Source organism: Drosophila mojavensis, unplaced genomic scaffold, assembly GCF_018153725.1.
Source record: "Drosophila mojavensis isolate 15081-1352.22 unplaced genomic scaffold, ASM1815372v1 contig_136, whole genome shotgun sequence".
In the NCBI taxonomy this organism is placed as follows: domain Eukaryota; kingdom Metazoa; phylum Arthropoda; class Insecta; order Diptera; family Drosophilidae; genus Drosophila; species Drosophila mojavensis.
In genome coordinates this window covers 23,590,661-23,605,913 of record NW_025318667.1, presented here as the reverse complement: position 1 = coordinate 23,605,913, position 15,253 = coordinate 23,590,661, and the positions used below count along the sequence as shown (strand labels likewise).

The 15,253-nt window shown below is 34.9% G+C and overlaps 1 protein-coding gene across 2 annotated transcripts; it reads left to right on the top strand.

Annotated features, from left to right (window-relative positions):
• The first annotated feature begins 69 nt into the window (after positions 1–69).
• LOC6584557 (ATP-dependent RNA helicase dbp2) lies at positions 70–7,160 on the top strand. 2 transcript variants are annotated; one of them, XM_002010176.4, is made up of 4 exons: positions 70–466; positions 1,939–3,644; positions 4,484–6,827; positions 6,916–7,160. In XM_002010176.4, exons 2-3 carry the CDS (start codon positions 2,142–2,144, stop codon positions 5,870–5,872), a joined length of 2,892 nt encoding a protein of 963 aa, XP_002010212.1. In that variant the 5' UTR covers positions 70–466; positions 1,939–2,141; the 3' UTR covers positions 5,873–6,827; positions 6,916–7,160. The 2 variants fall into 2 exon arrangements, with proteins under 2 accessions (XP_002010212.1, XP_032588418.1); XM_032732527.2 differs by lacking the exon at positions 70–466 and adding an exon at positions 909–928.
• The last annotated feature ends 8,093 nt before the right edge of the window (positions 7,161–15,253 follow it).

Sequence of the window (15,253 nt, the reverse complement as noted above, 5' to 3'; positions counted from 1 at the left end):
TGTATTCACAACAGAGAATACAATATATATCGCCGAATCGATAACTATCGCTTGAAAATACGATAACACATTGCGCTTGCAACTCTCTTTCACATTGGTGGTAATTGCTGAAATTACCATCTTGCAAAACTTTTTTTGTTGTAAAAATATATATACAAATACACAAGAAAAGTAATAGGCATTAGTTTTTCATAACATAGTGTAAAACAAAGTACACTTTTAGTTAGCTTTAAAGTTAGTTTTCAGTGTTAAAAGCAATTAATTTCAAGCTCTAGCTCTAGTTTTCTTACACTAGGCGTGACGACGAAAAAAATCGACATAAAAAAAAAACAAATTTCTCTCGAAATCCGCATAAAAGTTTACACGCGACCGCATTTAGTACGACTATAATACGACAAATATTTTGTGCAACGTTTCAAAGTAGCTCCAAATTCTTTAAAGTCAACAACTAACATAAAAATAAAGGGTAAGTAAATGTGCTACGATTTGTGTCTATGTATGAATGTGTGTAGATACATATACATATGTATACACAGTGCTCCGTTAGTAAATGTGTGTGTGTGTGTGTGTGTGTGTGTGTGTGTGTGTGTGTGTATGTGTAAACGTTAGTGTTGTGTGCCGTTCTGCGTGTTGCTCTCTTTCTGTTCATATTTTCTTCCCTTTTGCTCGGCCGTTGGCGATGCTGTATTGATTTTTTTTATTTGCGCGAGCGTTATGCCGCATAAGTCAATGGTAGAGAGAGAGGGGGGCAGGAGGGGGCTCGCCGTTATGGTACATTTTACATGCAGTTTATGGAATTAAGCAACACAGCAACGAATGTTCTCTCGTAGTCGTCGTCGTCGTCGTCGTCGTTGCTGCTGTTTGCCTCAATTGCAGACATACAAACAACTAAACTAATCAACACTTAAGTGCAATTCCGCGTTCAAAGGTATATTTTTACGGGTAGATATGTATGTAGATGCGTATGTAAATAAGCTCAGATGTTTGCATATAATACTGTTTGCAAAGGATATACGCCGCTTAGGTGCCGGCGAGCACATGATTTTATCCAATTCCAAGTGAATAAAAATTTAATTCAATACACTAAATACAGTTGGGACTCTGTTGTGTGTGTAAGTGTGTGTTTGTGTGTGTGCGGTAGCCATGTCACATGTTAATTTAATGTTAACAGCATTGATTCTGCAATCGTTTGTTTTATTTCATATTCACAAATTGCAAGCAAAGTAAACTGTTAAAGTAGCATGTCCAAATAGCCCACATATACATACATATCGGCTAACATACATCTATGTGTGTAATTTGTCAACATTAACAGCCAATGTAGTCGCACACATACATGTGCACCGCATCCGCCTCTGTCAAACAACTCAGTCAGCAAATGTTGATTGAAGTTGACAGGACAAACTTAAAAAGTAAATTTTAAAAAACTTTTAAACTTGATCTTTAAATTTAAATATTGGAATATAAAAATTAAATAAGCGAATATTAAAATTTGAGAACGGGTAATTATTGTGTATTGTTTTAATCTTAAGTGAACAACGTATTTTTATGAGTTCCTTAAATTTATGAGAATTTTTGTTTGTATATTTATTTTCTGACATAGTAAACAATTAATGAATACATATCAAATTATACATATTGTTTATGATGACTATTTATTCTGTGTAAAGTTTCAAATTAAATAAATATTTTCATATGGATGTATGCGTAGAGCAGCTTTACACACACACACACACACACACATGCATTGCGATGGCCGACAGTTGGATAGTGTAACAAATGTTATTTAATAGAGCACTGTTATTCGATATTTTATTTTATTGCGGTCAAGTGCAGGGATATTTATATTCCCCGAGCTCATAGAAAACGGAAATTATGCCTTAATAATATTGATTATAATTGAATATTTGATTTATTTTGTATTTTTTGTATAAATAGGCGGACTTGAAAGCTGCGGACAAAGGAAAGCTAGTAAACAGCAAAGCAAAATAAACAGCCATCCACAATTATACGCGCACACATACAGACACGCATTCACCCACACAATACCACAGCTAACACTCACGCACGCACACATACACTCACACCCACACATATACACGCACACATACGCAGAGACGGAAGTGTTTGGAGTAACAACCATGTACGCAGGCGCATATGCACCAAACGCTGGCGGCGTTCAGCAGCAGCACACGGGCGGCTATTATGGCAACGGAGGCGGCGGCGCAGCTGCTGGCGGCGGCAATGGACCGCGTCACGATCGTCCCTTCTATCCGCGCAATAACTTTGCCACAGCCGCTGGCAATGCTGCGGCTCTGAATGGTGCCGGCGGCGGTGCCGCTGCTGGCGGCATGCACTTTGGCCAGCCCTACGGCGTGATGACCTATGGCATCCAAAATGGCATTAGCATGGGCGCCGGCGGCAATCCGTATCGCACCAGCGCCGCCGGCGGCGGCAATGCCATGCAGAATGGCGCATTCGCTAGCGCCAATGGCATCGCCTTCCAAGGTCCGCCGCGCACCAAGAATCCAAGCTATACGCAACGCTATCAGAAGCCCCACAATGGCCTGGGCAATGGCGGCGGCTATCATGGCGGCGGCAGTGCCAATTACAATGCAGCCGCATTGGGCATGCTGTCGAAGGAGGAGCGCGCCGAATTGCAACGCGAGAAGGCCAAGAATCCGGGCCGCAATCTGGAGAAGCCGCAATGGGAGAATTTGGCACCATTTCAAAAGGACTTCTATATCATGCATCCAAATACGATGAATCGCAGCGAGCAGGCGGTGGCCGAGATGCGTCATGAGCTGGAGATAACCGTGTCGGGCAATGAGCTACCCCATCCGGTGGCCAATTTCGAGGAGAGCTCCCTTCCGCCGCACATTATTGATGAAATGAAGCGTCAAGGCTTCACCAAGCCAACGGCCATCCAGGCCCAGGGCTGGCCCATTGCCTTAAGTGGACGCGATTTGGTTGGCATTGCCCAAACCGGATCCGGCAAAACGTTAGCCTACATGCTGCCTGCCATTGTGCACATCAGCAACCAGCCGCCGTTGATGCGAGGCGAAGGACCCATTGCCTTGGTCTTGGCTCCCACACGTGAGCTGGCCCAGCAAATTCAGTCGGTTGTGCGGGACTATGGGCATTTGTGCAAGCCCGAAATTCGTCACACATGCATTTTCGGTGGCTCCTCCAAGGTGCCGCAGGCGCGTGACTTGGAGCGCGGCGTTGAGGTCATCATTGCGACGCCCGGACGTCTAATCGATTTCCTCGAGAATCGCAATACCAATTTGCAGCGTTGCACATATCTGGTCCTGGATGAGGCCGATCGTATGCTCGACATGGGCTTCGAGCCCCAAATACGCAAGATCATTGAACAAATACGTCCGGATCGTCAGGTTGTGATGTGGTCGGCCACTTGGCCAAAGGAGGTGCAGGCCTTGGCCGGTGATTTTCTCAATGATTACATTCAAATCAATATCGGCTCAATGAATCTGTCAGCCAATCACAATATACGTCAGATTGTCGAGATTTGCAATGAGAACGAGAAGCCGCAGCTCCTGGTTAGACTGCTCAAGGAGATCACGTCGCCATCCAATAATGGTGGATCTAACAAAATTATCATATTTGTGGAAACTAAAATCAAGGTGAGTAAGGAAGGAAGTTTCAGGCAATTAAATTTAAGCATATTGTAATAGAACTTGGAAAGCTTAGGGAAATAGATTAAAGTCGAGTCCTTAGTATCAAATTTGTAAAGGAAGTTTCAGGAAAGACGTTTTAAGCACATTGAGCTTAATTTAAGATAAGGTAATTAACCTTACTATCAAAAGGAAGACAAGAGAAGGCGATTTCAGGGAAATCAATTCCAGTGGATCTTAACTCGATTGTTCAAGTTTTCTTCTAATGTATTTGCAATATTTTGCAAAATTTCAGGCAAATAGAATTAAGTATAGCTTACATCAAATGTAAAGCCGAAGGCCTTAGTAGCCAGTGCTTTAATTGTTAAGTTAGCTCATAATTTTAATTATAGTTAACTGTTATAAATAAATAAATATTACTGTTTATATAATAGATCTAGTATGAAATCGGTTAAAGAAGTTTCAGGAAAATAGATTTAGGCACAGTCTACAGTTAAAGTTAACGCTAGAGTTAAAATCATTCCAATGTACTAGTATTTGTAAAGAAGGTTTCTGAACCTTAAGACAAGTTCAAGATTTTAGTAAATCAATTATACTATGATATAGATTACCTGTAAAAGAATATATTTTAGTATATCTTACGGCTGTATATAGCTTATGATGTTTCATACTCAAGTCTTCGTATGGTCTAGCTATTTCCATTATACCAAATGACAATTTGTTTGTCCACTGATTCACTGACTAGAGCCAAACCAAAATGGGGTTAATTTAGATAATGATATAGTATATATAGATAGCTAGATATCAGGCATGACTGGTCAGCACTCTAAACAATTGTCAATTTGCAGGTGGAGGACATATTGCAGATAATTCGCAACGAGGGCTACGTGGCCACATCGATACATGGAGACAAGTCGCAGAGTGAACGCGATTCTGTGCTGAAGGATTTCCGTAATGGCAAATCGAATATATTGATTGCTACTGATGTGGCCTCACGTGGCCTGGACGTTGAGGATTTGCAGTATGTGATCAATTATGATTATCCCAATTCGTCGGAGAATTATGTGCATCGCATTGGACGCACCGGACGGTGCCAGCAGCTGGGCACGGCGTACACATTCTTTACGCCGGACAATGCCAAGCAGGCCCGTGAGCTGATCTCGGTGTTGGAGGAGGCCGGACAGACGCCCTCCCAGGAGCTGCTCGACCTGGCACGCGCCATGCCCAACTCGGCCAACTATCGCGGCAACAAGCGCTGGAACAGCAACGGCAATGGCGGCGGCGGTAGCAACACGGCCAATGTCTATCAGCAGCGCAGCAATCCGCTCAACTATCAGGCGGGCAACAATGGCGGCGGCGGCGGCGGCACCAACAATGGCTACGCCAATCGCACCGGCTATCAGCCGCAATATGCCGCTGGCGGCAACAGTTATCAGCCCAATGGCATCGCCGGCAACGTTGGCAATTGGAATCGTGGAGGCGTTGGCACTGCCCTCAATCAGCAGCCTGGTCTCGATGGTGCCAATCGCAACGGCAACGCCACATATCGTCCACGCGCCCCCTTCAACAATGGCGGACCGCGTGCCATTATGGGGCACAATGGGGCTGGCGGCGCTGCCGGCGGAGCTGGTGGAGCGCACGTGAATGCCGGCCAGCCGCATTTGGGCCAGCAGGGCGGCGCATTTATGCAGCCCAATTATCGTAGCCGTGGACAATTCGTGCCGCCAAATGCAGCGGCCACTGGCACTGGGATGCCGCGCTTCCAGCAGTACCCGAAACGTGACTACCAACAGCAGCAGCAGCAACAGCAGCCGCAACACTACCAACAGCAACAGCAGCAGGCCCAACAACAGCAGCAGCAGCAGCAACAACAGCAGAAGCCAAAACAACATCCTGGCGCTGATGACAAGACATTCAAGGAGTATGCACCCGCTGGTGTCACCACACCGATGGTGCACTATACGCCGGCCAATTCACCACCAATAGCCGCTGTGGCCGCTGCTGCGGCGGCCGCTGTTGCCAGTGGAGCTGGACGTGCACAGGTGGCGGCCGCACCGGGCGCCTACATGTACGATGCGTCCGGCGTGCTGACAACAGCCGCTGCGCCGGGCACCAATCCCTATGCCAGCCAGTTCAATATGCCGGCCACATACTATACGACACAGCATCATCAGTTTGCACCAGCCGTGGCTGGGCCTGGACCGGGCGCTGCCATTGAGCAGGCTGGCCAGCATTAAGGTGGTTCGCCCATAAATCCTGTCTTTTTCCAGAGTCCAAAAACTGCAATACCCAAATGTAAGAGATGTAACCAAGCAAAAAAACGGCAAGAACTAGCAGAAGAGGTGGCAGAACCAGAAAAGAAGAGGAAGAATTAACAACAACAGCAACAACAACATACAACTACAGACATCAGAAACACACACACAAATACACACACTGACATACACACTTATACAGACACACATATATACGCGATTTAATAAAAAATCATAATTAAGAATAGACTCGAAACTTCGAGTCGTTCGAATCACGTAAACAAATTCGATATGCCTATTTATATATATATAATATATATATATATGAAACTCACTTTAATTTTATAAAGAGCATGCATATGCAATCTAGAGGATATGTCTATTTGCTTGTGTCTGCTCAAAAAAACAAAGATATATATGCGTACATCAAAATCGTACGATTCAATCGATTCTACGTTACAGCACTGCTGTTAACAGCCAAAGCGCTGTTAGTTAACAGTGTAAAAGGCAACGGCCAGAACGTTGCTAATGGACAGAGCAAGCAACTTTAAAAATAATATTAACAATAACAACAACAACAACAACAAGAACAACGCGGACTCAAATGGCAACAATTGACGAATGAAACATACGACAGAATACGAATAGAAAACAAATATTTGCAGAAGCACAAGTAACTCCCTTTTTACATACGATTTTCGCATATATATATATACATTGAAATATATGTGTATCACATATACACAACACACACAGAAACATATGGATTTACATGTCCATTTATATTTATTAATATTTGTTTTATAACAAACGCACATAAACAGACTCTCATACACAGACTGTTTGTTATTCAAATGGCGGCAGCTGCAACAACAAATACTACAACAACACACAATCATCAACGACAACATTGTAATAAACAACCACAATAATCTAGGTAAGTAGATTCTACAGTTGAGCTTCAGTTATTGTTTAATTCTCCCTCTCTCTTTCTATCTCTTCCACAATGACAACGTCATGAATAGCCGCCTAGTTGGTTAACCAACAACAACAACAACAACAAACATTAAAGCAACGCTCGATACAACAGAAAAACAACAACATCATCATCATCATCATCATCATCTACAACAACAACAATTAACTAACTAAGTAACTAATCTAGTAAACTAGTTAATAAGCATTCTAATGCGATCGCAACAAATTGCATGTTTTTCGAATGCTCCAAAGTTGAGTGATTATAAAAGTTCTTAATTTTTGTTGTTCTAAATTAGTTTTTTTGTTAGCTTCAACACACACACACCACACACACACACACACACACACACACCACACATAGACCTACATGATTTGTTCACCTTTTCATACCGTTTGTTATACATAATTGTGAAATCCTAACTTCTAATATCACCAACAAGATAAACCATAATTGTTTTGTTTAAAAAACGAACGAAAATCAAAGTTAACAATAATAACAGTAACGAAAAGTTAAAAGAAAATCATGCACACAGAAAAACACAAAAATTGTATGAAAAAAAAAATGAAAGAAAGCTACAAATTGAGAAAAAATTATTTAGAAAACCTTTTCCTTAACTTGGTTGGTATGAAATTAACGGTTTGCTTATATAATATATATAAAAACGAAAATTATAAAAGAAAACAAACAAAAATATTTCCATAATAACAAACTAAGCTAATAATACTCAACAAAGCTGAAAATTTAAAAACACTCGCGCACACACACACACTAAGACAAGCTATCTCTCTCACACACACACACTCAGTCGCGTACATTCAAAGCGAAATGCAGCTTTAACGTTTTTTTTCGAACAAGTAAAATTGCAAACAAGAAAAAAAGCGAACTTAAAAATTGAAAAGAAATTTTTAGAAATTCGTAAAAAGTAAATAAAATATAGAAAGAAAAACAGCGCTGCTTTGATAGAAGTATGTAAAACGAATCGAAACAAACAATGAAATATGTATTGGAAAGAAAACAGAAACACTTTGTTCAAATAATATTTATATATATATATACATATATATATGTATACTTATATATATAATATTGTGTTTTTTTGTTTTGTTATATTTCTACATATATATAATCATGCATATAATTGTGCTTGGTATGCGTATTTTGAAGTTAAATAATATCGGAATCGCGAAAACGCAATTCGAATTGATTTCTGTTAATTTAATTTAATTTTTATTTATTTACGTTTATTTTTTTTTTTTTTGTTAAATCTAAATGAATAATATTTACACTGAACTTCTTATTCCGTGTGTAAAACTACTATATAGATATACAAAATCGCCAAAATCAAAAGTTCTATTCAAAAATACTGGAAGAAAATGGAAAATCTAATAAGAAAATTTACAACAGAAATAAGAAAAAGAAAATACGCCACATTCATCCATATATTTAAAAAAAAAAAAAATTGTAAACGAGCAAAAATAACATGGAACAAGTTAATTCAAATACAAAACACAATCAACAGCCAATTCAAAAATGATAATAGTAATAATAATAATAATAATATTATTGCAAAACAGGAATGCATAATTACATATATATACATATATTAAATTATTTGCTTTATTATACTCATTCACAAAAGTCAAATAAGAATGTCCGTTTGTCCGTCAGTTAAATGACTAAATGCTGTAATCCTCTATATCAATTACTGAATGAGTATTCTGTAGTCGGTAGCACCTGACTCCAACAATCTTATTTGTGTTTTTCTTTGGTTAAAAATTTGGTAGTTTCATTTAATCGAGTTGGTTTTGTTTTTGTCAAAACTTTTCGATTTCTTTGGTAGATCGGACAGACATGACATACAGTAGTAGTCCAAATTGTGAGCCCAGTTAATAAGTTAGCTAACTTGGTCCAAATTGTTGCCCAGTTGTTGTTGCTTTGCCTTCTGCCAGTAGCGCAAAACGAAAAAGAGTAAAAGATGAAAACATTTATAATATTTTAGTATTTACAATTTTCTAAGTTTATCCTTCGAAAGTGGAAAATCAGTACAAAGAAAATAGTGAACAAATAGTGAAGAAGAAGAGACAGGACACAAGTGAATAGAAATACATACACACACACGCACACTACACACTCACATACACAGACAGACAGACAGACAGAATAGCGTATGTTGTAACAGCAAAATTTCTTTATATATACATATACAAGAATATATATATGTATATATATATTTTGATTTATATATATATATACACATTGTCTTTAGCAACTTAATCAGATAGGGACAACATATAAAAGAAAGTATATATCACACCACATGGATCTCCTTGTAAACAAAAATTACATTTAAAAGAAGCGAAAATACATACAAAAATATTTATATATTCATATATATATATATATGTGTAAACACAATTTATATATATGTATATATACATATATCTATATAATCGAATACCATAAGTGGAAGACATTGTTTATTATAATTATTATTATTATTTTGTTTTTTGTTTTTTTTTTTTTTAATTTCCTTTTTGTTAATCTCTCATATGCTTAAAAGAAAAAGAAGGAATTTTTGTTTGTCTTAGAAGCTGAAAACTAAATACTATATTATTTTTTATATGTATATGTATACACAATGTTACTAAGTAAAAACGAAAACAAAAGAAAAATAAGAAAAAAAAATGCGCCCAGGTACTGCAGGTGTGCAGCCAGGTGGGTAGCCAGGACCTACGATCTGATTGGCAGCCCGCTACCCACGGCCCACTGTTTGGGTTTTTTTGTTGTTTTTTGTTTTTGTTTTTTTTTTTTTTAATGCAACCTAATTGTGATGATGTGATAGACTTATAAAAATACTAATTAATAACCAATTTAAAAACACACAAAAAAAAAAGAAGAAGCAAAGAAACTAAGAAAGAAGAAAACAAATGAAGTAACAGCGACAGAAGCCCGACAACGGCTGAATTTATATGTTATGTATTTGTATTATTGTCATTTATATGTATATATATGCATTTATATATGTATGTATGTATGTATGTATATATATATATATATAGACAATGTCTGATGATGGCTAAGCCAACAATGCCAATACTTTATGGCTATTAATATGTATTATGGATGACATGAGGCAAACATTCTTTTTTTTTAAAGAAATAAAACCTTCAAAGTGCGATATTTGTATTGTATTACCTATAAGTTGTTGTAAACACACACACACTCACACACACGCATACCCATACAGAGTTAAACGAAACAAAGAAAACAAACAAAAAAAGAGAAAAAGTTGAAACTGATAAAATTTAAGCGTAAAAAAAAACTGAAAAGATGCAACGAAGAAAATAACAACAAAAAAATTGAAAAACCAAAAAAATTGTAAAATTTGACTGCAACTTGTAAAGTTGATCTTTACACTCAGTATCTCTCTCTCTCTTTCTCTCTTACACACACACACACATATAATTATTCTCTGTTTCTGAAACTATTTCAATTACTATGTCTGTCTCGGTCTCTCTCCCTCTCTCTCTTATCTGTATATATATATATATATGTGTATATATTTTTACAAATATATATATGTATGTACATATACAAAGCTGATATATAGAAAATATATTTTTGAAAGTATGAAAAATGCAAATTTTTGAGAAAAAAAAAACCCAAAAAGTAAACAAGCAAATTTGTGCAACGTAACGTCACGTAATTACAACGTAACGTAACACAACGTATCGCGAACGTTTCGTTTTCGTGTTTTTTTTTTAGTAAGTCAAAAAAAAAGCAAAGCAAAGCAAAATAAAAAATATTTAAAAAAAAAAAGAAAAATACAAAAAACGCAACAAGCAGCCAAAATAAGATGAAACAAACAAACAAAAATATATGCCGTTATTATATAAATATGTATTTTGATAATCAAAATCATTTTTTGTGTTTTGTTTACTTTGCTTCAAGCGTCGTGTATATCTTCTGTTTAAATCACCGTTTTGTTTCTCTCTCTCTCTCTCTATATATATATACATTCATATATATGTATATGTATATGCCTTTATATGTGTGTATATAGACATGCATATATACATGCCTTACATACATAGGTATGTATGTATAGAGACCCTATATATCTACATGCAATACAATACATACTACATACATACATACATTTATCAAAAGCCAGCCGCTGGTTATGACGTAAGTGGAAAATGCATTTAAACAAAGCTAAATAAAGCAAAAACAATTCGACAGCGCACAATTGCCAAAATGCACACACACACACTCACACTCACACATGTATACTTTGAAACAGATCAACACAAACACACACACACACACACAGAAACAAACTACTGTTAAGGGCCAAAGTTAAATGCAGCAAAAAACAATTTTACACATGAATTCAGCAACAAATTGAAAATAAAAAATAAAAAACTAAAGCAGCATTGTAAGTGATAAGAAAAGAAAATTTTGAAACTTTGAAATTTTTTTCAAATTTTGGCCTCAATATAGCTAAAATGGTATGAACTGAAGCATGAAAAGGGAATAGGAAAACAAATGAAAAAATGTATTTAAAAACAAAAACAAAAAAACCAAAAAAAAAAAACGGAAAAATAAAAAAAAAATTGCAAGAATGAATGAAGTTGAGAACGCGACATGAAAGAGAAGAGAAAACCCATTGTGATACAGTTACAAAATAATAACAAAAAGAGGAATGTGTAGAAATACGTAGATACATACGTTAAATGTTAACATTGCTCGTAACAATATAACATAAGTACATACATACATATGTATGCATGTGTGAACGCATACACACACACATATATATATATATAATTTGTATCGGCAATGACATTTGACGATGACACTTGACGACGATAATCGATATACAAGAGTTAATTATTATTGTCATGATTGTATTTCGCCAACAACAAAAAGTGAACTTTCAACAATGAGAAACTTCGAAATATGAACTAACTAAATATTATAATATTCAAAAGCAAGCCAACAATTTATACAAACTAGTTTAAAAAAGAAAAAACTTGCACACACATACACACACACACACACACACATACACATACAACACTTCTAATCACATTTGTTTCATTTGAATGCGGATTAACACATGAGAAAATTTTCGTAAATAATTTTCTTTTTTTTTTATATACATATATAACTAAATATTTGTTGTGTAAGCAAAGAAAAGAAAACATGTAAAAACAAAAACCAAAACCAAATGAATGGAAACAATACAAATACAATTTGTGTAAGCAAATGCAGATTCTTAGCCATTTCGAACGAGCGTGCATTTAGACATACATATACAGATGCATACATACATGCAAACATATACACGCATCCATGCATACATACATACATACATGCAATGTGTATGATTTTAAGATTTAAAAACAAATAAACACAGCAAAGAAAACAAATGAGAAATTTAATCGTGTTCATGCAACACGCTGGAAATCAATGTACGCAGTGGACAAAAAAAAAGTTAAATAAAAAAAATGAAAAGAAAAGAAAAAAATTGAAAACATTTAAAAATAAATAACAATTTACTTATTTAAATGAAATGTTTAGAGCTTAAGTAAACCCAACAAACAATGCACACACATTCAAAAATTATAATATTAATAATTATATATATTCATATACTTATATGTACATGAATTTATATATATTCAAATATATATACATACATATATGCATACATACATACATATATACAACTTATGAATTCAACACTTAATGCATATGTAAATGCATGTGTTTAATTAATTAATGTAATTCGAAGTGCGAAATTCGAAATTCGAATTCGCGTTCGACACATGCAGCAAAAACAAAAATAAAGTAAAATAAAATATATTGTAACCAATTTATCTTATATATATTAAGCAACACACACACATGCACTACCACTTCCTTGATAAGGCCATGCCCTCCCCCTGTTCTTTAGCCCCTGCCCAAGCCTACCTACCCCCTAAAATATATACAATACCCGCCCATACCCCTTAGCCCTAATTATAGAGATGGTCTGAACAACATATTCGTAAAATTCTAAACAACAATTTAAGGGCTAACCTTAACCTTACATGAACGCATACAACTCATAACTATCTATGTACGAGGTATGTGTTCACAAAGCGAATGATATCTATGTAATAAAACAAACACTTTTAAACAAATTCCTTGCCAATTGTCTTCATTTTTGCATTGGGTAATTCGTGAAAATTATGTGTATGGGATAAGTATACTATAAAATTTGATTTAACTACGAAAGGCGAGGTCTGTTCCAAGAGTTACTCGGATCTTAGTATTGTTCTTATATGTATATACCCTGGAAATTGGAATTTTTTTGCGGAAATCTATGTAACAGGCAAATAGAGGTGTGACAGAGTCTATAAAGTATATATATTCTTGATCTGCCCTACATAGTAATCCCCATCAAACTTGTTTCTATCAACAACCAATTCATATTTTGGCTATCTTCAGATTCTCCTCTGCTATAGCGTTTCTCATGAGTATATGTGAAATAGATGTAAAACACAAATGGAATATACTTAAGCAAGGGAAATTCCAAACAAGACTAACTCTTAAAAACCTGGTACAACTCTATAGAAACCTAGTGAAAGGACTAGGCTTGAATCTGAATGACCCATTTCAGTGAAGGATTAACAATAATATTTGTAATCGATTGCCTGTTATCGATCTATTGGAAAGCTGAATCTGATCTGCTAATGCTACAGTAAAACCGATCTACAATACCTAAATTCTTAGGCATCTTCAGAAAGCTATTGCAATGACTTACCCGAGATCTTGGCCAGCATTTCAATGGAACCCGTTAATTACCGTTAAGTTCAATAGGCGTTTTCGGCATTTCATTTTTGCAATTTTTATTTAAAATACCATCTGCATCTCAGCATCTGTTTTTACTGTTCGCATTTTATAATTTATACATAAATTTAACTGTTGTTGTTTTTTGTTTTTGTTTTTGTCTCGCGTTTAAACATAATTCACGCTCGCTTATCGCTTATCGGGTTTAATAATTATCTCTTCTTTAGTTATACATTCTATATATGTACTTAATATATACATATATATATATTTTTATACATACATATATATTCTTTTGCAATTTTATATTCTTAATTTTGTTTGTGTTTGATACATAATACTTGCATTTGATTTGAATATGTTTGGGTGCTAAAGTCCCGCAACTTTTATACTTTAAATTATTTTCTATTTTCGTTTTTTTTTTTTTTTTTTTCAGTAGATCTTAACGCAGCCAAAACAAAATAGTTTTGTTTTTCTTTGCTTTCGTTTTTTTGTTTTTTAATAAAAATAGATACAGTTCTTGAATAGCAAAAGCCGCAGCACAACTTTTAATATTTTTTTTTTTTTTGAATATTTTACAATTGATTGTTAAAAAAAATATATATATAGATATATATTTGCTTGCTATGGGCTTACTTTTATTTATAAATTTTCTTGTTTTACTTTGTTTTCTTTGACTATTGTAACAACATTCGGTTTATTTACAACTACAATTAATTTTGTTTTAATTGCAGCTGATTTGTTTTTTTTTTTTTTTTTTTATTTTTCATGTGTAAAATAAGCGTTATTCGCTTTTGTTTATTGTTTTTCTTATCTGTTTTCTATTATTTTGCTTTGCTTTTTTTTTTTTTTTTAATATATTTTTAATGCTGTGCACTTGCTCTGGCTTACTATTATTTATTTATGCTCAATGTATACGAGGTATTTGTTTTTTTTTTTTTTTTTTTCAAATTAATATATCGTTATAGTTTGCTCATTTCGAAATATATATATATATATATATACGACTTTTCAGAGATCATCACGAAATTCGATATCGAATTCGAAACTGCAGTTAAATTTTGTTAACCAAAAGTAACGAACTTTTCAAAATATGCTAAAAATAATCAATTTATCATAGGCGAAAAAATATAGTCTTGAAATTGCATTTGATTGGTAAATAAAAAGGTGTGTATAAAAAATTGTATAATAATAATAATAATGATATTAATTAAATACATGTAAAATTACGAATATGGCAAACATTTAAGAGAGACCGTGCTTGAGTTGTATAAATTGTATAAAATTATATAATGCTGCCGAAATCAGGAATATATATATATATATATATATATTTTTTTTTTTAAGTATATATATACAGTTGCGTTTATTAAAAGATTAGTGTGAGTGAGCAGTAAATGTTAAATAAAAAAAATAAAAATAAAACTTATAAACTTAATATCAACAACTAAATGAAAAACAATATGTCTTCATTATTGTTATAAATTAAGTTAATTTTTTTTTTTTTTTTTTTATTCAACATTTTAGTGTTTAGTCACACTAAT